The following is an 18,756-nucleotide window of genomic DNA, read 5'->3' on the forward strand; positions in this document are numbered from 1 at the left end:
AAACACATGTTCTCATTCCCACCTGACCCCATTCCTAAAGAGAGAGACTCACCAAAGAATCACAGGAAACAGAAGCCTTTTTCAGTTCTGTGCGGCAAAGCAGCCACTGCATTAGCAAATGTTTGACCAGCAGAGGCCACCACCACCATCGCAAAGGCAAGAGTGGCTGCTGGTGCCACCTTGTGTGAACTGATTTTCACAGGTGAAGTTAAGTTTTAACAAATAGAAAGAGCTCTAGAACAGGCAGCCAAACAATCTAAAATGATGGGTTTAAGAAGGGCTCAAGGTTCATGTTCCCCATTCTCACTTCCCAATGCACATCTGGACGACTCATACTTTTTCAGCTGTCAAACTGCACTGCATATCACACGGCCCCAAAAGTGGCATTCAAATAATTTTTAAAAGGAACATCCAGTTCATCTTAAGAAACTCAGCCTCAAGGTCATTTCTCAAGGACGATACTTTTGAAATAGCTCATATAAGAAAAAAAGAAATCTGCCCTCGACCAACTAATCCTTGTCTTTGTGAGAAAACAGCCTGTGCCCTAAATACTTTCACTTTATTCCCTAAGGGAAATGTGAGGAGTTCCAGCAGGAGGCACATGCTTAAGATCAAGATGATCATTTAATAATAAATTCTTCATCAATTAAAGAATTATGAATTAAAGAACATGTTACTGCTTTGGAATGAAGTTATATTTTAGATTCTCCAAACAAACAAAACCCCAATATATTAGATACTATGTTACCAAAAGTCAAAGCTTGATAATTTTATAACCCAGTGGTCTCCACAGTAGGGTGCACCTACCCCAGGGAAAATGGGGAAACTAGCAGGACTTGTATTTAAAGTTAGTTTTGCTTCACCCTTTAAAAATTCCTATTAGTGTATATGTTTTATAATGTACATTTTATATTAATGAAATAGTCTATGTATATAAGTTTAAAATAAACATATATATTGGAAAGTTCCCACAATTCTTTAGTGATAGGGATATGTGATCCCAAAATATTAGGAGACCACTTACAAAACTGATTATTTCTGGTTCTTTAAGCATTCATTTCACAACGGTTATTGAAGATTTATAAAATGTATATTTGAACAAGAGCAGCACAATCAAATTCTTAGCTGCTCAGGTAACTAATATAAAGGTATGGTGGAAATTAATCAATTTCTCTTCTTTCAGCAACTTTTACAAAATTAAAAGACCTGTGTTCCGTTAATAGTCATAAAGATAATGAGGTACCTCCCTAGGAAGCAAGTCCTGAGAAGCTGGGGCCGACAGGTTTCTGCATTTCCATAAATAAAAAGAAATAAGATGAAAGCTTCCAAAGGGAAATTAAAGTCGTGGGCCCTGACCGTATCCCAGCCTCACTGCAAAAAGCTGGAACACAGCTGGTAACCAGTGGCAAGCGAGGCCTTATTTGGGGGCTGCAACTTCAGGCTGCACACCAGATTCTGAAGGTTTATCCCAAAGCCAAATATTAACAGTGAATCTTTTCAGAAATTTGCAAATTGTATAAAATATTCCTACAATCTATTGGATTCCCCAATTTATATTCTTTCACAAGCAAAAATGTGACACACAAAGGAACGTCACCTCTGACAAAGGGGCAGGCAGACTCAGACTCTCCTTGGTAAGGCACACCCTCCACACTGACTACATTCACCACCCCGGGCTACCTGCCCACCTCGCTCTCCACCCACGGCTACCTGCCCACCTCGCCCTCCACCCACGGCTACCTGCCCACCTCGCCCTCCACCCACGGCTACCTGCCCACCTCGCCCTCCACCCACGGCTACCTGCCCACCTCGCCCTCCACCCACGGCTACCTGCCCACCTCGCCCTCCACCCTGGGCTACCTGCCCACCTCGCCCTCCACCCAGGGCTACCTGCCCACCTCGCCCTCCACCCAGGGCTACCTGCCCACCTCGCTATCCACCCACGGCTACCTGCCCACCTCGCTCTCCACCCTGGGCTACCTGCCCACCTCGCTCTCCACCCAGGGCTACCTGCCCACCTCGCCCTCCACCCACGGCTACCTGCCCACCTCGCCCTCCACCCAGGGCTACCTGCCCACCTCGCCCTCCACCCAGGGCTACCTGTCCACCTCGCCCTCCACCCAGGGCTACCTGCCCACCTCGCCCTCCACCCAGGGCTACCTGCCCACCTCGCTCTCCACCCAGGGCTACCTGTCCATCTCGCTCTCCACCCCCCGGGGCTACCTGCCCATCTCGCTCTCCACCCCCCGGGGCTACCTGCCCATCTCGCTCTCCACCCGGGGCTACCTGTCCATCTCAGTCTCCACCTGGGGCTACCTGCCCACCTCGCTCTCCACTCGGGGCTACCTGTCCATCTCAGTCTCCACCCAGGGCTACCTGCCCACCTCGCTCTCCACCCGGGGCTACCTGTCCATCTCAAGTGGTAGCTTGAGAACGGCAACCAAGATGTACTCTGTTACAAGCCCCAATCTGCTGTCCACAGGCACCTCATACCCTCAAAACACTTAACGGTGTGTGGGATGTGCAATGTTGGCTTGTAAATATGGTCAACTAACCTACTTTACAGCCTCTGCCATTCTGATCTTTTGATAGTTCTGTAAGAGAATAAGTTAAAAAGCCATACATGGCACATATCTGAGGAAAACCACATAGTGCTGTCAAAACTGTCACTCAATTTGAGACTATTTTCCTTGCATTCATGGTCTCACTTGGTAGCTTTGAGAAGCAAAAGAAACGTGTTCTTAAGCCATCGGTGGTGAGTACTGAACAGAGATGCAGGCCAGACAACACATGTGGGTGATCACATCGTTTGGCAAGGAAATGCCCATGAAGTGACAGAACAAATGGCATGCTGTGTGACTGTTAATTGATCAGTGATGATTACTTCAATTCTAATGATGCATGGAAGGTGACTCAGTGCTGACTGGAAGATGACACAATCCAGAGGAAAACGAGGACTTACCTAGTGTCCCATCCCCTGTCGCCTTGAGGGCATTCAACTCTTCTTTTGTCATCTTGGTAGGACCTTGGTATCCAACATTATTGAGAGTGTCTGAAGTCTCTCCATTGGTAGCTATTTCTGAATTTAGGATTATTCCATGTTTCTGGGAACAAAAATAGACTCATCGTAATACTTATTGAGTGATATCACGTTAGACTCTATTTTATTATTATTAATAATAATAATAATAAAAGAAACTATTTTTCCTGAAGTAGAGAAAAATTCTACAGTCAAAGAAGTGCTAGGCACCACACTGGTCAATATTCTATCAACACACACAAAGCTGGGATGTCTTCCTCCAAAGGCTACTTCTTTCTTACATGTGCCAATCCATGTCTTAATGGGCTGCTGACAAACTACTTTCTAACTGGAGGTAATGGCCTGCGGGCTGCCCCAAAGTGGCGCATCAAGCAAATCATTGTAAAGTGACCTTTACTTTTAAAACCCTGGCTGTATTCTTTAAAAAGGGAGACAGAGATAAAGAAAGAAGTATTTATGTGTTCTGAAAGGAATGAAGGAAACTTATGTTACTGAAGGAATTAAGCGATGGCTATAATGTCTGATATATTCAGAAGAAATATAATTCATGCTCACTATATAGCGAAACATTTTAAAAACAGCTACTCTCCACAAGTACATGATCCCTACTTTACCCTCGATCACTTACTCACTCCCCCCGGTCGCCCACAGGTCTTTCTCTTGTGCTTGGAGGAATTCCTCAACGCTGTACTCATAGCTTTGGTTAGGAACAGCTTTTTAAACCTGAGCTCTGAGCCTGTTCCCTCTGGTTTACTGCGCTGGCCTTGACCTCTGAATAGAAGCAACCGACACTGACATGTTTCCATTGATTATGTCCATGGCCATACCCTCTCTCAACACTGCCTCCTACAGTGCTGTTAGCCCACCCAGAGCTCTGACCCCCACCACTGCTCATTGTTTTTTTTTACTCACTGTCCAGCCAGCAGCCAAAGATCCCTTGACCTGACCCAGACAGGACATGGAACTTTCCTACAATCCAGTGGATCTCAAAGTCTAATTAATGTGAGCCTCATCCACACTGTTCAGCTAGAGAAGTCCTTAAATTTGAGCCTTTAATACAAAGAAACACATGCAGTCTCTAACTTTGAGTAATGTCCTAGAAAATTTATTAATGAATATGAGAAAAAATTTAAACAGTATATCAAAAAATTCTTGGAAATCAGAGTTACTTTCAAGGTCAGATACGCTTGTAAACATCTCAAGGCAATGGGCATATCCCCCAGAGAATCTACCTTTACTTCACATGTCCCTTTGGTGTCAGTTAACCTAAGATCTGAATTTACTGACAGAACTAAAATTAGTGACATATACAAACACATTCATTCTTGAGAATCCCCGAATTTGCTGTTGTCAACTGGATTTTTTTAACTGTACTTTGGCTTCATACCTTGAATTCCTCTTTCAGCGTGACTACTTCTTCTCTAAGATCATCTCGTTCACTCCTTATGGAATCAAAGAACTCTTTCTGCCTCTCTAAGGCCTGAGTGTATAGCAGAGCAAAGAGAGAGAGAAGATTCACATGGGTAAGCAGGTGACTTAAGAAGCAGAAATAAGGAGGAGGCTTCTACTAGGTAAAACATGGACAACGTTAAGGCATTAGAGAGAATCTGCTTAAAGATACAGACAAAATGCAAGTAACAAGCTTTTCATTTAGTTTATGCCAGCCAAGAAATGTGACTGTTCATGCTCCCTGAAAGATGTTAACACCTTGAACGTGCCGGAGGCCATTCATTTTGCATCATTTTCTAGCACAGTCGGCGGTTTCACAGCACTGTGTTAGAGAATTAACAGAAGCGATGCACTCGTTGAAATGTGGGATAAATAAAGAAGAACTGCTTAAGAACCCCCAAGTGACAACTATTTTAGCAATTTAGACTGCTTTTCTACATTGATTCTTGCGTTTGTTGTCACAGATAAACATAAAGTGGTCCTAAAGCAAACACACGCACACGTGCACAAAATCCTAAACAAGTGTGGATGGAGCATGTCAACGTGAAAACAAGGTGTAGCTTCGCCAAGTAAATGCACAACGATGTGCATGAACATCTGGAGGTCTTTATCAGGCCAGGCAGTATGAGTGCGATGTTTTGAAAGCCACTGGTCATTGTGGAGCACAGCAGTTCCTTTAAGTGGGTTCCTTTTTTCCTCCTCACCCCTAAATGCAGGTGGGCTGCCTCTTCTTTTCTTGTGGAGGGAGAGGGTCTGAGGCTTCCCCTGGGAGATTTCAAGGTGGGGATACATGGGACACAGAACCTGCCACCTTGCAGTTTCCTCAAACCCCTTTGAGAAGAAGCTCAGGTAACATGGGGCAGGAATCCCAAGAGGTTTGGGCCTCCACACACCACACCGGCCCCAGAGTGCCTCTCCTCCTCACTCCTCGTATCTCAGGGTGCCGCCTGCCCATTCACAGGGGGCAGAGAGCCCGCTGATGCTGACAAGACGAAGACGAGAATCTCCACACTGAAAGTCAACTTCCAATTCAGAGTTAATATCAATTTGGGAAAGGGAGTGTATTCACAGTATAATTAGTTCTGTGTCACATGGGGGTTGCATGCATGCTCACACAGTGTTTCTGCAAACCCAAGATTCTGAAAGCGCTAAATTCGCTAAGCAGACTGCCCATTTGAACAGATTTTCAAAGACTTGGAAGTCCTACCCCTATCTTTTTGTCTTTCCACTCTATTGTTTCCTGAAGATCAGAAATCTCCCTGATATAACTCGCCTGTTTCTGCTGTAGCTGTCGGATTTCCTGAAGAATAGGAACAGATAGAAAGAAAGCAGATAAAGGGTTAAACAGGAAGAAAAACTCCAGTGCTAGATAGTCTGAGAGTGCTGACAATCAGTGAGCCAATAAACACATGTGCAGGGACCAGCACCATTTATCTCCTTGATCCTGAGTCCATTCTTGGCATCCTAGGACTTTTTCCTTGTCCTTCTCCCCAGCTTCAAGAAATGTAGGAAGAAAACCTGCTTGGGTGAAATTCTTACTTATAGGCACTAAAGTTCTGATCAAGTTAAAAAGTTGAAAATCAAGCCTGTATTAGTTTCCTGTTGCCACTGTAACAAATGACTCAAATTCAGTGGCCTAAAACCACACAAATTTATTCTCTTACAGTTCTGGAGCTCAGGAGTCCAGAGTCTTATGGCTAAAATCAAGGTGTGGGCGGGCCTGGGTTCTCTTCTGGAAGCTCTGGGGGAGAATGTATTTCCTCCCTTTTTAAGCTTCTAGAGCCTGCCCACACTCCTTGGCTCATGGCCCCTTCCTCTCACGCTCTTACCTCTGCTTCCATGGTCACATCTACTTCTGCCTTTGACTTTCCTGCCTTCCTTTTATAACGACCTTTGTGATCACAGTGGGCCCACCTGGATAATCTAGGATGATCTCCCACCACAAGGTCCTTAATCACACCTGCTAAGTCTATTTTGCTGTGTAAGGTACCACATTCACAGGTTCCAGGGATTAGGGCGTGGCTATCTTAGGTGGCTATTACTTTGTTACGACACCTCCCCAAACACAAAACCATCAAAGAATGAGGATCTTCACTAATGGAAGGAACTGTTTTCTTAAGTGAGGCATGGAGAATTAGCCTAAACTCTCAATTTTCAAGCAAATTGGAGACTTTAGTAATGAACCACCAAATGCTCCTAAATCACAAAAGAAAAAGAAAAAGAAGAAAAAGCTACCGACCTCAAGCATTTCTTCTCTTTGCTTCAGGGCCTCTTTCACTTCAGCAAACTGAAATTGCAGTATACTGTGGGCGTGTTTTTCCCTTTCAAATTCCTATAAAAGAGGAAAAGGGTGCTAAAGTGGAATCACATTTTTCTGTCATTCTAGCACATGTTCCCATGATTTACATTTGCTTTGGAACAAATTACCTGTTACCATGTCATCACAATTTTCAAGGCCTTTTTTTTTTTTTTGTGAGGAAGATCAGCCCTGAGCTAACATCCATGCCAATCCTCCTCTTTTTTTTTTTTGCTGAGGAAGACCAGCTCTGAGCTAACATCTATTGCCAATCCTCCTCCTTTTTTTTTATCCCTTTTTCTCCCCAAAGCCCCAGTAGATAGTTGTATGTCATAGCTGCACATTCTTCTAGTTGCTGTATGTGGGACGCCCCCTCAGCATGGCCGGAGAAGCGGTGCGTCAGGGCACGCCCGGGATCCGAACCCAGGCCACCAGTAGCACAGTGTGAGCACTTAACCACTAAGCCACAGGGCCAGCCCCCTTCAAGGCCTTTTTAACAGCACAAACCCATTTCTCCGGACTTCCTAGAAGATGCCCCTATGATTTACTATAAATTTAACCTGAGGAGTTGATGCAACTGACACGTGTTTCCTAATTTCTCTCTAGGTAAGCAATGCCCTAGGAAGGGTCCCTCTTCAGGGTGCCTGGGGTAGTCCACAGGGCTGTCTGTGCGGAGGGCCTGGAGGAGGCAGCTTTGCAAAGGATTTATAATAAAATTATCCCTAATTTTGAAATTTGACAAGGAAAACCCTTTGGGATGAAAGGGGGGATAAATATAGTCTACTTTGGCAAGCTTATCTCATGAACAGTGGATGGCCAACACTGTACTCCAGGGACAACACAGAAAAGGTGGGGGAAGCAAAAGCACTTGCCAACACAAAGCTGCTCCCCCAGTCCACCCCTCCCCTCTATGAGACTCACCCCAGCCACCCGGCAACACGGCTCTTCTAGTCTCCCGCTCAGCTCAGTCCCAGTAGCACAGTCCCTAATGATGGTTTGGTACCCAACTTTAACTGCCAGCAGCACAGGGGACAGCAAGGTACACCTTCCCTAGACCTGTTAGCTGGGTTATTTTAGAAGAGATTTGACCTTAGCTTTTCACCCTGGCATCTGTTCACCCACCTTCTGAATTCTGGGGGTGACTAGTACCCTCCTAGCTGTGACAAGGACCTGCTAGTTGGACTTTGCTCGGCCCATGGCCCCCAGCTTGGGACAACATTCCAGGATCACTCAACGTCTCTGGAATTAGATTTGGGGGTTCTTGGTCTACTTACTGATGCATAAATGAGGACATTCTAGGAGTATTTAGAATGCATTACAGTACCCTTCCACCCAAGAGGGGTTCACAATATGCTCTCTGCTCCTATATTCCAACATGACATCGGGTCTCATGAAAAGTTTCTCCTTTGTTGCAGAGTTCAGCTATCAGGAACTTCATGGATAAAATTCTTCCTTAACTTCTAACTCAATTTGATAGCAGTCAAAGAAGAAAGCCTTTGATTGTTAATGTTACCTTCATTTTAACCCTTGGGATTTAGAGAATATAACCAGTTATCTTTTTTTTAAAGATAATGACACTCACATATTAAATTTTCTATCTCAGCAACTCTGAAAAATTGGACAATATTCTAGGGTTTGATAAACCAACTTTTTTTTTTTTTTTTTTTTTTTTATTTTTCCCCTAAAGCCCCAGTAGATAGTTGTATGTCATGGTTGCACATCCTTCTAGTTGCTGTATGTGGGACACGGCCTCTGCATGGCCAGAGAAGCGGTTCCTCGGTCCGTGCCCGCGATCCAAACCCAGGCCGCCAGCAGCGGAGCACGTGCACTTAACCGCTAAGCCACGGGGCCGGCCCCCAACTAATTCTTAAAAATATGAAAATCAAGTATTCCTTGCTCTACATCTCACAAAGAACACCTAAGCCCAGCCTTCCCCAGATCAGTCTACTGTCATTCATTTCAACACATGTGCATGCTTTTTGCTGATTTCATAAATTAACACATTAATTCCAGTGCTTCTTAATGAAAGCCCAAATAGGACTCTCTCCCTCTCTGAGCTTAATGAACGTGTTTAATTCTTAAATGGAGTAACTGTGTCTTTTCCCAATCAGCAGAAAATAAATGAATATAACTTTCTTAAAATCTTTGATAGTTGCAACTGACTATTTCTCTATGGTGTTAAGAGACAAAACAAAAATCAGGAAATGTAGACTAACAGGAAAATCTTGGAGCATTCAATTGTGCCTTATCCAAGCGTGCTGGTTCTTTTGCAGGCATGTTTTTTCAGGGTTATGATTTTACCTTACATGCAAAACACGAATGTTCTCCTAGTAAAATTGTTTCTGGTTTACATATTGAAATTGTGCATATCAATATTTCAAGTCCCTCAGCAAAGAGCATGGTATTCTTATTTTCAGATGTTTCGGCTTCCTGGACAAGTGGAGAACCATTGTTTAAAAAAAATCATTTTTTATATATATATATACACACACACACATATACATGTATATACCCACATATACCATATATATCATATATGTATATATCATACCAAATATATACATTTATATATAGTCATGCACTGCATAATGATGTTTTGCTCAACAATGGACTGCATATACAATGGTGGTCCCATAAGATTAGTACCATATAGCCCAGGTGTGTAGTAGGCTATATATCAAGGTGTGTGTAAATACACTCTATGATGTTCGCACAGTGATGAAATTGCCTAATGACATGTTTCTCAGAACGTCCCCGTTGTTATGTGGCACATGACTGTATATATTCTACCTTTCATATATATCCCATTTATATATATATTCTACTGTTCTTATATATCCCATTTATATATATATTCTACCATTCTTTCTCATACTAAAGCTTACTTTGTTTTTCTCTTCATATTGTCGCCTAGATTCAGCCAGCTGTTCTTCGAGCTCCAGCATCATATCTTTTAGGGTATCGACCTGGTACATGAAGTTTGTCTTCTCATTGTCTAGCTGAGCATTGGAAACCATAGCCTTCTTATATTTTTCTTCAACCTCTGCTAGTGAGTCCTGCAGAAACCAGGTCATACTTTTGAAATTGTAGTATGAAAATAAAAACAAAGATTAGCTCAATATTCTTAAACAAATAAAACTCAGCCCTAAATTTAGACTTTATTTCCTAGAGCAAATGAATCAGAACAGGAAATACAAGGCAATTTCAAAGGCACAGAAATTCCCCCTTTTCAATTTGATCAAATTCTCCTCACTCAGAAAACTAGTTATTAACTGTGTTGGAGGATGAAAACAATTCACAGAGTCACCAGGACAAGGGAGACACACGGATGGAGAGGGTTCTGTCCCAGAGGCAGTGGAGCCCCAGCTGCATGGTTCAGTGGCCGGCTGCAGTGGGTTGGGCTGTTCGGAAGGTTTCTGAAGTAACCACTCAAGACATGTGACCAGACCTGGGGAAGAGCCAGCGCATGATGGCTCAAAGAACAGAAACACCTGCCGAAAGCTGCCGATTAACCCTGTCTGGGCTTATGAACCAGGAAAGGATAAAGTGGAATTTCAGATTTCCGACTCACAGGAAAACTCAACAAGATACACAGGCCTCACTGGGTAGGTCCTGGAAAGACAAAGGTCATTCCTTTGAAAGCGCAGCCTGGGGAAAGAGGCCTGTGAAATAAATACAGCCCTCCCGGGGCACACACCCTTGCAGGTCAGGCAACAGAGGACAGCAGCATCTAGATCCCCAAACACAGATCAGTGACAGGCGACTCCAGAACAGAGAGCCGAATCCCGGGTGCAAACCACCCCCAGCTAAAGAGAGGCGGGCACTGCTTGGTCAGGTGTGTCAGTGCCACGAGGAGGCTTCGTGGAGACCAGTGCCAGTCCCACCTGCACCAGGACAATGACTTTAGGTGGGACCAGTGATTCCTGGGCTGGTTCAGTGGCTCCCTTTTCACATGAGTTGAAAGCCACAGTCGAAATTTTCCCCCTTCTTAAAGAGCGGTGACTAATACAAAAGTGATTGATTAGTCGTGTTGGAACAAACATGTCCCCTGTTTGGTGCCCCTGTGATACTGCGCTCAGACTATTTTTTGGGTACTTTCTGGGAAGCTGAAAAGGAAGTACCAGGCTTACCACCTACTGCCAGATCCATGATCTGCCATAAGCTGCCTAATGAAGACAGAGACCACAGTCTCTGACTATTCACCTTACCTTCAAGGAATATGACAACTAAATTTCCTGGTGGGCACAACGCAGTAATTCCACATTCTTTTTTTTTTTTTTTTTTTAAAGATTTTATTTATTCAGTTTTTCCCCCCAAAGCCCCAGTAGATAGTTGTATGTCATAGGTTCACATCCTTCTAGTTGCTGTATGTGGGACTCGGCCTCACGTTGGACGGAGAAGTGGTGCCTCGGGGCGCGCCCGGGATCCGAACCCGGGCCGCCAGCATCAGAGCGCGCGCACTTAACCGCTAAGCCACGGAGCCGGCCCTCCACATTCTAAAAGTAGTGTGTAGTTACAAATAAATCCAAGATGATGCATATTCAGACATTAGTTCAATTAGTAAAATTTTACAAGATGCAAATAAGTTGGATGTTTCAAAGGCATAGCAATGAGGACTGCCTTACTGGTAGATGTCAGATCTTTTGAGAAGCAAATTAAGCAAAGCATTGTTTGTATGTAACTACTGCGCAAAGTGAAGAAAACCAAAAACCCTTCTTCAAGTGGATGGTGCACTACTGTGGGAAATCAGAAACTGGTTTTCAGCCACGGGGAGGGAGGGCGAGTACAAAACATGCACCAGGAAATATGTTAGTAACTTTTTCTACTGAGGAGTTATAATTTTCAAGTCTTGGTTCAAAAGCTGTGTTTGGGAAAATGATGAGCATACACACCCATGCTAGCGTTCCTGCCATTGTGAGTTCTTCTACAGTCTGGAGCCTTTTTGAGTAAGCATGCAGTTTTAAGTACTTCTTTAGGGTTTTTTAAAGTTAAGTTGGGTTAATATCATGAGGCCACACTTCTGCAAACTGGTACCTTCATCTCTTTCAATCCCTGCATGTATTTGCCTTCTACATCCTGAATCTGGTCCTTTAACTCACTGAGTTCCTAGGGGAAATGGCAAAAAAGGCAAATGACATCAAGGGAAAAAAAATGACTGAGACCACGAAGAAAGAGAAGTGATTCTCCAACTCTTTTCTACTTCTGGGTAGCTTCCTTTATTTAGGTAGTCTGAGCAGCAATGTTCTTTTTATTTTTTTAAGTGTTAAAGGAAATTAAAATAAATTTCAATATTACCAAGATGAAAATTTAGGCGTATCGCATGATCTTATCACACAATATTATAAAATTTAGGTATATCTCATATGATATCTTTACACAATTTTATAAAACAGGCAAAAGAGCTTCTTTTTTGGAAAATGGAACAAGTTATTTGACTCATATTTAATAGCTCATCCAAGCTCTATGAGTTCCTACTCTGTGAGATACAGTAAGATACTAAAGATAAAAATCAGATGAGCGCTGTCCCTGCATTTACAGGGCTGCAGGTCTCTGCTTTGCCTGTCTTGCTCACCACCACGTCGCTGGTGCCTGGAGTCTGGCATGAGCCAGACTCTCAATAAATGCTCGTTGAACAAATGAATGGCGCTCACAACCTAAGAGCAGAGAATTATGACTGCAGCAAACTCTACTTCGCTGTAGTAAAGGAATAAACAAAGAGCAGCCAAAAAAAGGTTCTTCTAAAGCACAGGAGTTGGAAGCCATCTTCAAGGGAACCTAGTGCAACCCCCGGCTGACGCTTACATCCCTTCTCTGACCTCCCTGGCAAAGGGTCATCCAGCTGTTCAGACACCACTGGCAGCCGGTTCCCTTTCTGACCAGTTTTAATTACTAGAAAGCTCTTCCAAAAATGAAGCCAAATCTGATCTTTACGTTCCTCCCTCTGGCCTTGGCTCTGCTCCCCAGAGGACACAAGTTCTAGTAACTGAACCTCCCTTTGCATCATCTCCTTTTCATATGCAATGTCCCTGGTGACTTTAACAAATAGTATTGCATTTCTCTGTCACACACTGAGAGTGCTCCCATGTGCCCGGCCCCACACTGAGTGTTAAGGATGTAACAGAGAATAATATGTACATTCCAGTAGAAGAACTAAAATACAATGATGGTTTATCTACTAAAGGCACATTATGCATACTACCAATAAAGAGGAAAAGTTCATTCTAGGCAGAGGGCGGGAAGCTCCAAGAGTAAGGTGGTAGGAAAGTACTCAGTGTCGTTGGGAGCACTGAGTAATCCGGGGCCCAACACATTCCAAAAACTGTAGACTGAATGTCTATGCATGCTGAGTATGCAGAGGTGGCGAGCACCTCATGCAGCGTGGCGGGGGCTCTCACCGAGGTGTGCCCGCAGAGCTACGGGGGGCAGAGGGTGCACATGTGCACAGGTCTGCCTGCTGGGGTTGGGCGGTCAGGGATGGCTTCCTGCAGGACACCATAACTGAGCTGGGGCTTGGTGTTGCTTGGACACCATGTTTGTGGGAGGTAGGGGAGACTGGACCGAGAAGAAAGATCTGGAATTTTACAAATTTAATCTTTTTTTACTTGAAGACTGATTTTCATGAAAGACTCCTCTAGGTTGTAAGTAAGTAGAGAGCCTTACCTTGATTTCCCGAATGGATGCCTCAGTGTCAATGGAGATGGAGGTGTCCCCACTCCCTCTCCGGGAGGAAGTCCCACCCAGGGAGGCCAGCGTGGCTGCAGACAGGCCGGGCAGGCTACGAGACCCCTGGAATGTTGGAAGGATCAAATGAGATTTCAGACAAAACCAAAAGTACTTTTAAGTCTATTATTATGGTACCTTTACTTGAATTCAGTTTCCAAATTAGAAAATCATCAGTGGGCTTATGGAAAGCAATAAAGGGAGGCTCACTTTGAGGGGCCTCATGGCTGCCTGGGAACTCGTCTGGATTAACCTTATTAAGCTCCATACTGAGCCCATCATAAATTCCTTCACTGTTCTGCAGGATTTAACACACACACTGGGAGTGACTCCTGGGGACCTCCCCAAAGGATGTGATACCTGCTGGTGGGCCACGTACTAGTCCTGTTCACTCACAGGTGAACATCTTTACCAAAGATCAAGCAACATCTTTTCTTGTCAGTTTCATCTGTAAATTTTGGGCCCTCATGGTTTATAAATGACACAATAGAAAGCCTTAAGAAATTCCTTACCTTCTCAGTGAAATCTTTGTCTACTCTATCTTCAACCTGGAGAGGAAAATGGACAAATATTAAATACTTAAAAGCATTAAATGGATAATCTGGATTTAAGGGGTAAAATAAAACTTTAGTTTCCTCTGTAATTTAAGAACCACTTTGCCAAGGAGACTCTGATACGTTTCTGCCAGGTGGTGCAGACACAGCGATGGCTGCAGGCAGCTCAGCACGCCAGGCTGAACTTTATTGTGTGGTTTTCCAACTTTTACAATTTCCACAGAAACATGATTATGTCTAAACGAAATACACACTGATCACAGAAAGATCCATAATGAGGGATCTGTTAATGGACCGAACTTGAACAGGTTTACTTTAGAGATTTCTACAGTTCTGTGCATAGGTCTCAGTGTAAGAGCGGACGACAACTTGCTTCCTCACTGCAATTACTATGATTAGAGAGCCAGACTATGACCGGGCTTCTGGGGGCTGGAAGATGCAACCACAGAGAGTTTTAATTTCGACTATCACTAAACTTGGTCTCCAGAGCAAGAGAAAGCAGCAGAGCCAATCACAACTCTTTCCACTTCTGAGTAACTGAGTCAATGTGAAAATGCTGGTCTAAACATCTTGGGAGAGATGCCCGGACATCCTGGGAACTGGTTGGTGGGTGAAGGTACAGGAGAATTTGCCAGTGAAAAGCGGGACCCCCAGAATTTGGCTTTTCATGTGTTTCCTGTGTACCTGTCTCTGAGGCCTCCACCTCTTCCCCTCCTCAGGTAGGAGTCTCAATGGGACCCACAATGGAGCCCTGAGAGGGTGCATGAGCGTCGACTCCAAGGCAGACCCCTGCACTGTGAGGGTGTCTCAGGGTCAAGAGGCCGAGGCTGGCACTGGTTCAACTTCTTTCTTTGCTCAGCATCCAACAAATGTCAACTTTCTTTTTCTTTTCTTTTTCCTTTTTTGGCACATTGAGGGCTCTTCCCCATAAGCCCACTGGGAAGGTCACAGAGGATGAGTAAACCCTGTGCTCAGCTGTGTCTCCAAACTCTCCGAGGAAAGCTGACAACTCCATCATGTCTCCAGTCCTACTTCCTGCAGCTCAGAAGTTCTTAAATTTGATTGCCAGGGAGCCCACCACAGACGCATCTGACAAGTACAGATCACATATTTGATTCAGTAGACATAATCGGGGACCTGGGACCCTGCAGGTCTCTTCCGTGCTTACGCCACAGACGGTCCACACTGCAGGTTGGGAAATCCTGATGGAGCTGGGTCCGAGGCCACGGCAGAGTGGCTCAGGAACACGTTAACTACCCACAGGGAGGTTGGTGCACAGGACAGCACCAGGGTGCCAAGCATGGAGTCAGGACGCCATAAAGGCGGTCATCTCCTGCAAAGACAACTACTTCCTGTCTTGGGCCCACCCTCGGCCCACGCTGTGCTGCACGGCCATGCCCTCATCATCCTGTCTCGCACCAAGAAGGCCGCCCTCCCTCCTCCAAACTCCTCGCACCTTCAATTTTCCCTCTAAGGGCAGGATGCCTGAAGTGCCACTGAAATAACACAGCAAAGTGTGACAGCTGATCAGCTAACCAAGGGGGTCAGTGCAATCGTACAAAACACTCGATTCATCCAAAAGAAGGCAATTTCCGAAACCAGCTCTCAGCTTAAGACGGCCAAGCCCCAGGGTCTCCTGCTCAACAGCTCAAAGTTTAGCCCCAGGGTCTGGCTCCCAGAGCCACTACATCTGGTCTCCCCAGTCTGGCCCATACTTGGGTCTTCAGCAAGAACTTTCTGCTCTCATCTAACCAGTCTCCTTAGAGTCCTAAGAGTAGGAAAGGAAATGAGAGTGAAGAGGCCACATCCCCAGGCCAGTGGGATGGACCCAAAGGCAGGCTGGCCAGACTCTCATTTGTTAAACAAGCTCTTGGATGGGCGGGGCTTCCGATGCTGGTGCCCCCTCTGCCCAGAGCACTTGCCTTTCCACTTGGCCAGAACCAGCTGTCCTCCAAGGGCCCGTGCAGGCCTGTGTGGCTCATGGGAGCTTTCCAGACAGCCTCTGCTTACATGCGTCCTTTCTCACTCCTTGATCTGGCTGTTATATCCCGTTAAAGACAGCTCCCTCCAACTGTGCACCATGCCACCTGCCTTTTGTTGGCATGTGTGTTTGGTATGTGTAAAAACATATAACTAGAATTATTATTTTTTTAGATGGGCATGCCACATCGCCCTAAGTAGATATTCTGGGGCGCCAAGGCAGCCTCTGATCAAGATGGTTCTATCTCTCCAACCCTGGAAGAGCCCCAGAGAGCCCTGGACTGATGTTCTGAGTTGCGATGATTTTAGCATTTCAAGGGTGGTTCGTCTCTCCACTTGGGAATAAAAATATTCCTGAAAATTTCAAATAAGGAAAAGCTAACTGTCTAACACCTGGTCTGCTGGGCAATCAATTCATTAAATCTCCTGGGCCCAAGGCCTTCATTCCCTAGAATAAGCTAGTTTGCAGAACAAATATTAATGAGATGAAAATAACTACTGGCAGAATAAGAAGATCCAGTTTAATAGACTATCAAGCTACCACTGAAAAGTCTGCTGCTTTTTTGCTCTGCAGTTTAAATAGTATCTTTTCTGACTGTTCATCAGCAAGAGATAAATATTGTACAGATAAATGAAGCTCCGGAAATCCTATATTCACCTACAAAGATATCTGTACGCATAAAACAGCCCCACATTTTTTTAGTATTTCTTGCAAGAAAGATGAGAAAAAATACACACCAGACCAAAAAACACTGGTTTTGTGGGGGCCTTTAACACATCTCTGTTCTGCGTTGTTTCACTTGATACCATAAACAGAAATATTGCTTTAGTAATTTGAAAAGCATCAAAAAAGGAAGCAAAAACCTAAAACTATAGCTTGCTCTTTAGTTTATAAAAAAAGTTTAAAACAGTTTAAAAAAAGCCTTTGCTCTGGGGGCCGGCCCGGTGGTGTAGTGGTTAAGTTCACGTGCTCCACTTTGGTGGCCCGGGGTTCGCAGGTTCGGATCCTGGGCGTGCACCAACGCACCACTTGTCAAACCATGCTGTGGCAGTGGCCCATGTAAAGCAGAGGAAGATGGGCACAGATGTTAGCTCAGGGCTAATCTTCCTCTCTCTCTCTCCCTCACACACACACACACACACACACACAAAAGCCTTTGCTCTGAAATACATAATGGACTCAGAATGTGAAAATTTAGGATATGTTTTTTTTTTTTTTTTTTAAAGATTTTATTTATTTTATTTTTCCCCCCAAAGCCCCAGTGGATAGTTGTGTGTCGTAGCTGCACATCCTTCTAGTTGCTGTATGTGGGACTCGGCCTCAGGATGAACGGAGAAGTGGTGCCTCGATGAGCACCCGGGATCCGAACCCGGGCCACCAGCATCGCAGCGCACGCACTTAACCACCAAGCCACAGGGCCGGCCCTAGGATATGTTTTTAAGTAGAGAACATGCAGGGAAAAATTAAACTCTCAATGAAAGTTATAGCCAATTGATGCTATTGTTCCCAATCTCTATTTTCCATATCAGAGTAAATGCTGGTTTGTCAGTTTTCTGACGCACAAGGGACACCTGTATTTGCTAGCCTTCCTGAAACAGGAGTACCTGGAGCCCCATGGAAGCGACGCAGCAGCAGGAAGCTGTTGTAGTTCCCCTGGCTCCCACTAGATGGCAGCTGCGTCGAGCTGAGTGGGGCAGGCCCAGGGAACCACTGCCAGGCAGTGCACCCACTTTTAATAAAGCACCCCTCACCGTCCCCTAAACAAAGGAACAGATAAGTAAACCAGACAGTTTAATTTTGATATAAAGCACAGCACTTTATCTCCGAAAATAAGATACAAAGAAACTGAGTAGATGAAAGGATTTTTAAACACTGTTGTGGCTGCTGCATGATGTGGAGTGGGGAGCCATGGGATGCTCCAAGACACTATAGCCCACACCAGCATGGGACCTGGGACAAGCCATGGGACCTCTGTGAACACCGGTCTCCTTATCCATGAAAGGGCGACAGCGCCACATATCTTGTGGCCTATTAGCTTTTTTTTTTTTGTGAGGAAGATCAGCCTTGAGCTAACATCCATGCTAATCCTCCTCTTTTTGCTGAGGAAGACCAGCTCTGAGCTAACATCTATTGCCAATCCTCCTCCTTTTTTTCCCCCAAAGCCCCAGTAGATAGTTGTATGTCATAGATGCACATCCTTCTAGTTGCTGTATGTGGGACGCGACCTCAGCATGGCCCGAGAAGCGGTGTGTCGGTGCGCACCCGGGATCTGAACCCGGGCCGCCAGTAGCGGAGCGCGCGCACTTAACCGCTAAGCCACGGGGCCGGCCCCTATTAGCTTTATTATTCTTAGTTTCTGAGCAACACTAAACATTTTAGGTCAGTGTGAAAACTGCATGCTAACTAACATGTTTATGAAATATGTATACCAGTACTCCACAGTCACAATGGAGTGTATACAAAGACATCTCTTTAAATCGACTGGAAATAGTTACATCTAAAAAGTTTCTGTGAAATTTTAAATTATGGCAACTCTTCCTCTCAAAAACAGAGGCTTCAAGTAGTACATTAAATATTTTACTAATTCCAACATTCTAACACCGTGTCTGAATGAGTTTGCTGTGTAGGCCCACTTAGACATCTGGTGAAGTTTAAAATTCCAGGTTTTCCATATCACCACCTAGCTTCCCCACCTTCCTAGGGACAGAATACAGCA

At 44.7% G+C, this 18,756-nt stretch overlaps 1 protein-coding gene across 11 annotated transcripts in view; it reads right to left on the reverse strand.

Moving 5' to 3' along the window:
- LRRFIP1 (LRR binding FLII interacting protein 1) overlaps nt 1-18,756 on the reverse strand; it is a 146,037-nt gene that overhangs the window by 15,360 nt on the left and 111,921 nt on the right. For 4 of the 11 annotated variants that reach the window (XM_087424618.1, XM_087424622.1, XM_087424619.1 and 1 more), the window contains 7 exons: nt 14,018-14,053; nt 13,446-13,571; nt 11,820-11,891; nt 9,671-9,841; nt 6,729-6,821; nt 4,428-4,520; nt 2,963-3,104 (listed from right to left, as the gene is read on the reverse strand). In XM_087424618.1, coding sequence (XP_087280744.1) covers nt 2,963-3,104; nt 4,428-4,520; nt 6,729-6,821; nt 9,671-9,841; nt 11,820-11,891; nt 13,446-13,571; nt 14,018-14,053 — 733 coding nt within the window. Of the gene's footprint in view, nt 1-2,962; nt 3,105-4,427; nt 4,521-5,696; nt 5,790-6,728; nt 6,822-9,670; nt 9,842-11,819; nt 11,892-13,445; nt 13,572-14,017; nt 14,054-18,756 lie in introns of all 11 variants that reach the window. The other 7 variants (XM_004427724.3, XM_087424624.1, XM_014785442.2 and 4 more) reach the window with 4 other exon arrangements.

This window comes from Ceratotherium simum, chromosome 37, assembly GCF_057802395.1.
Source record: "Ceratotherium simum simum isolate JZ-2026a chromosome 37, ASM5780239v1, whole genome shotgun sequence".
NCBI lineage: Eukaryota > Metazoa > Chordata > Mammalia > Perissodactyla > Rhinocerotidae > Ceratotherium > Ceratotherium simum.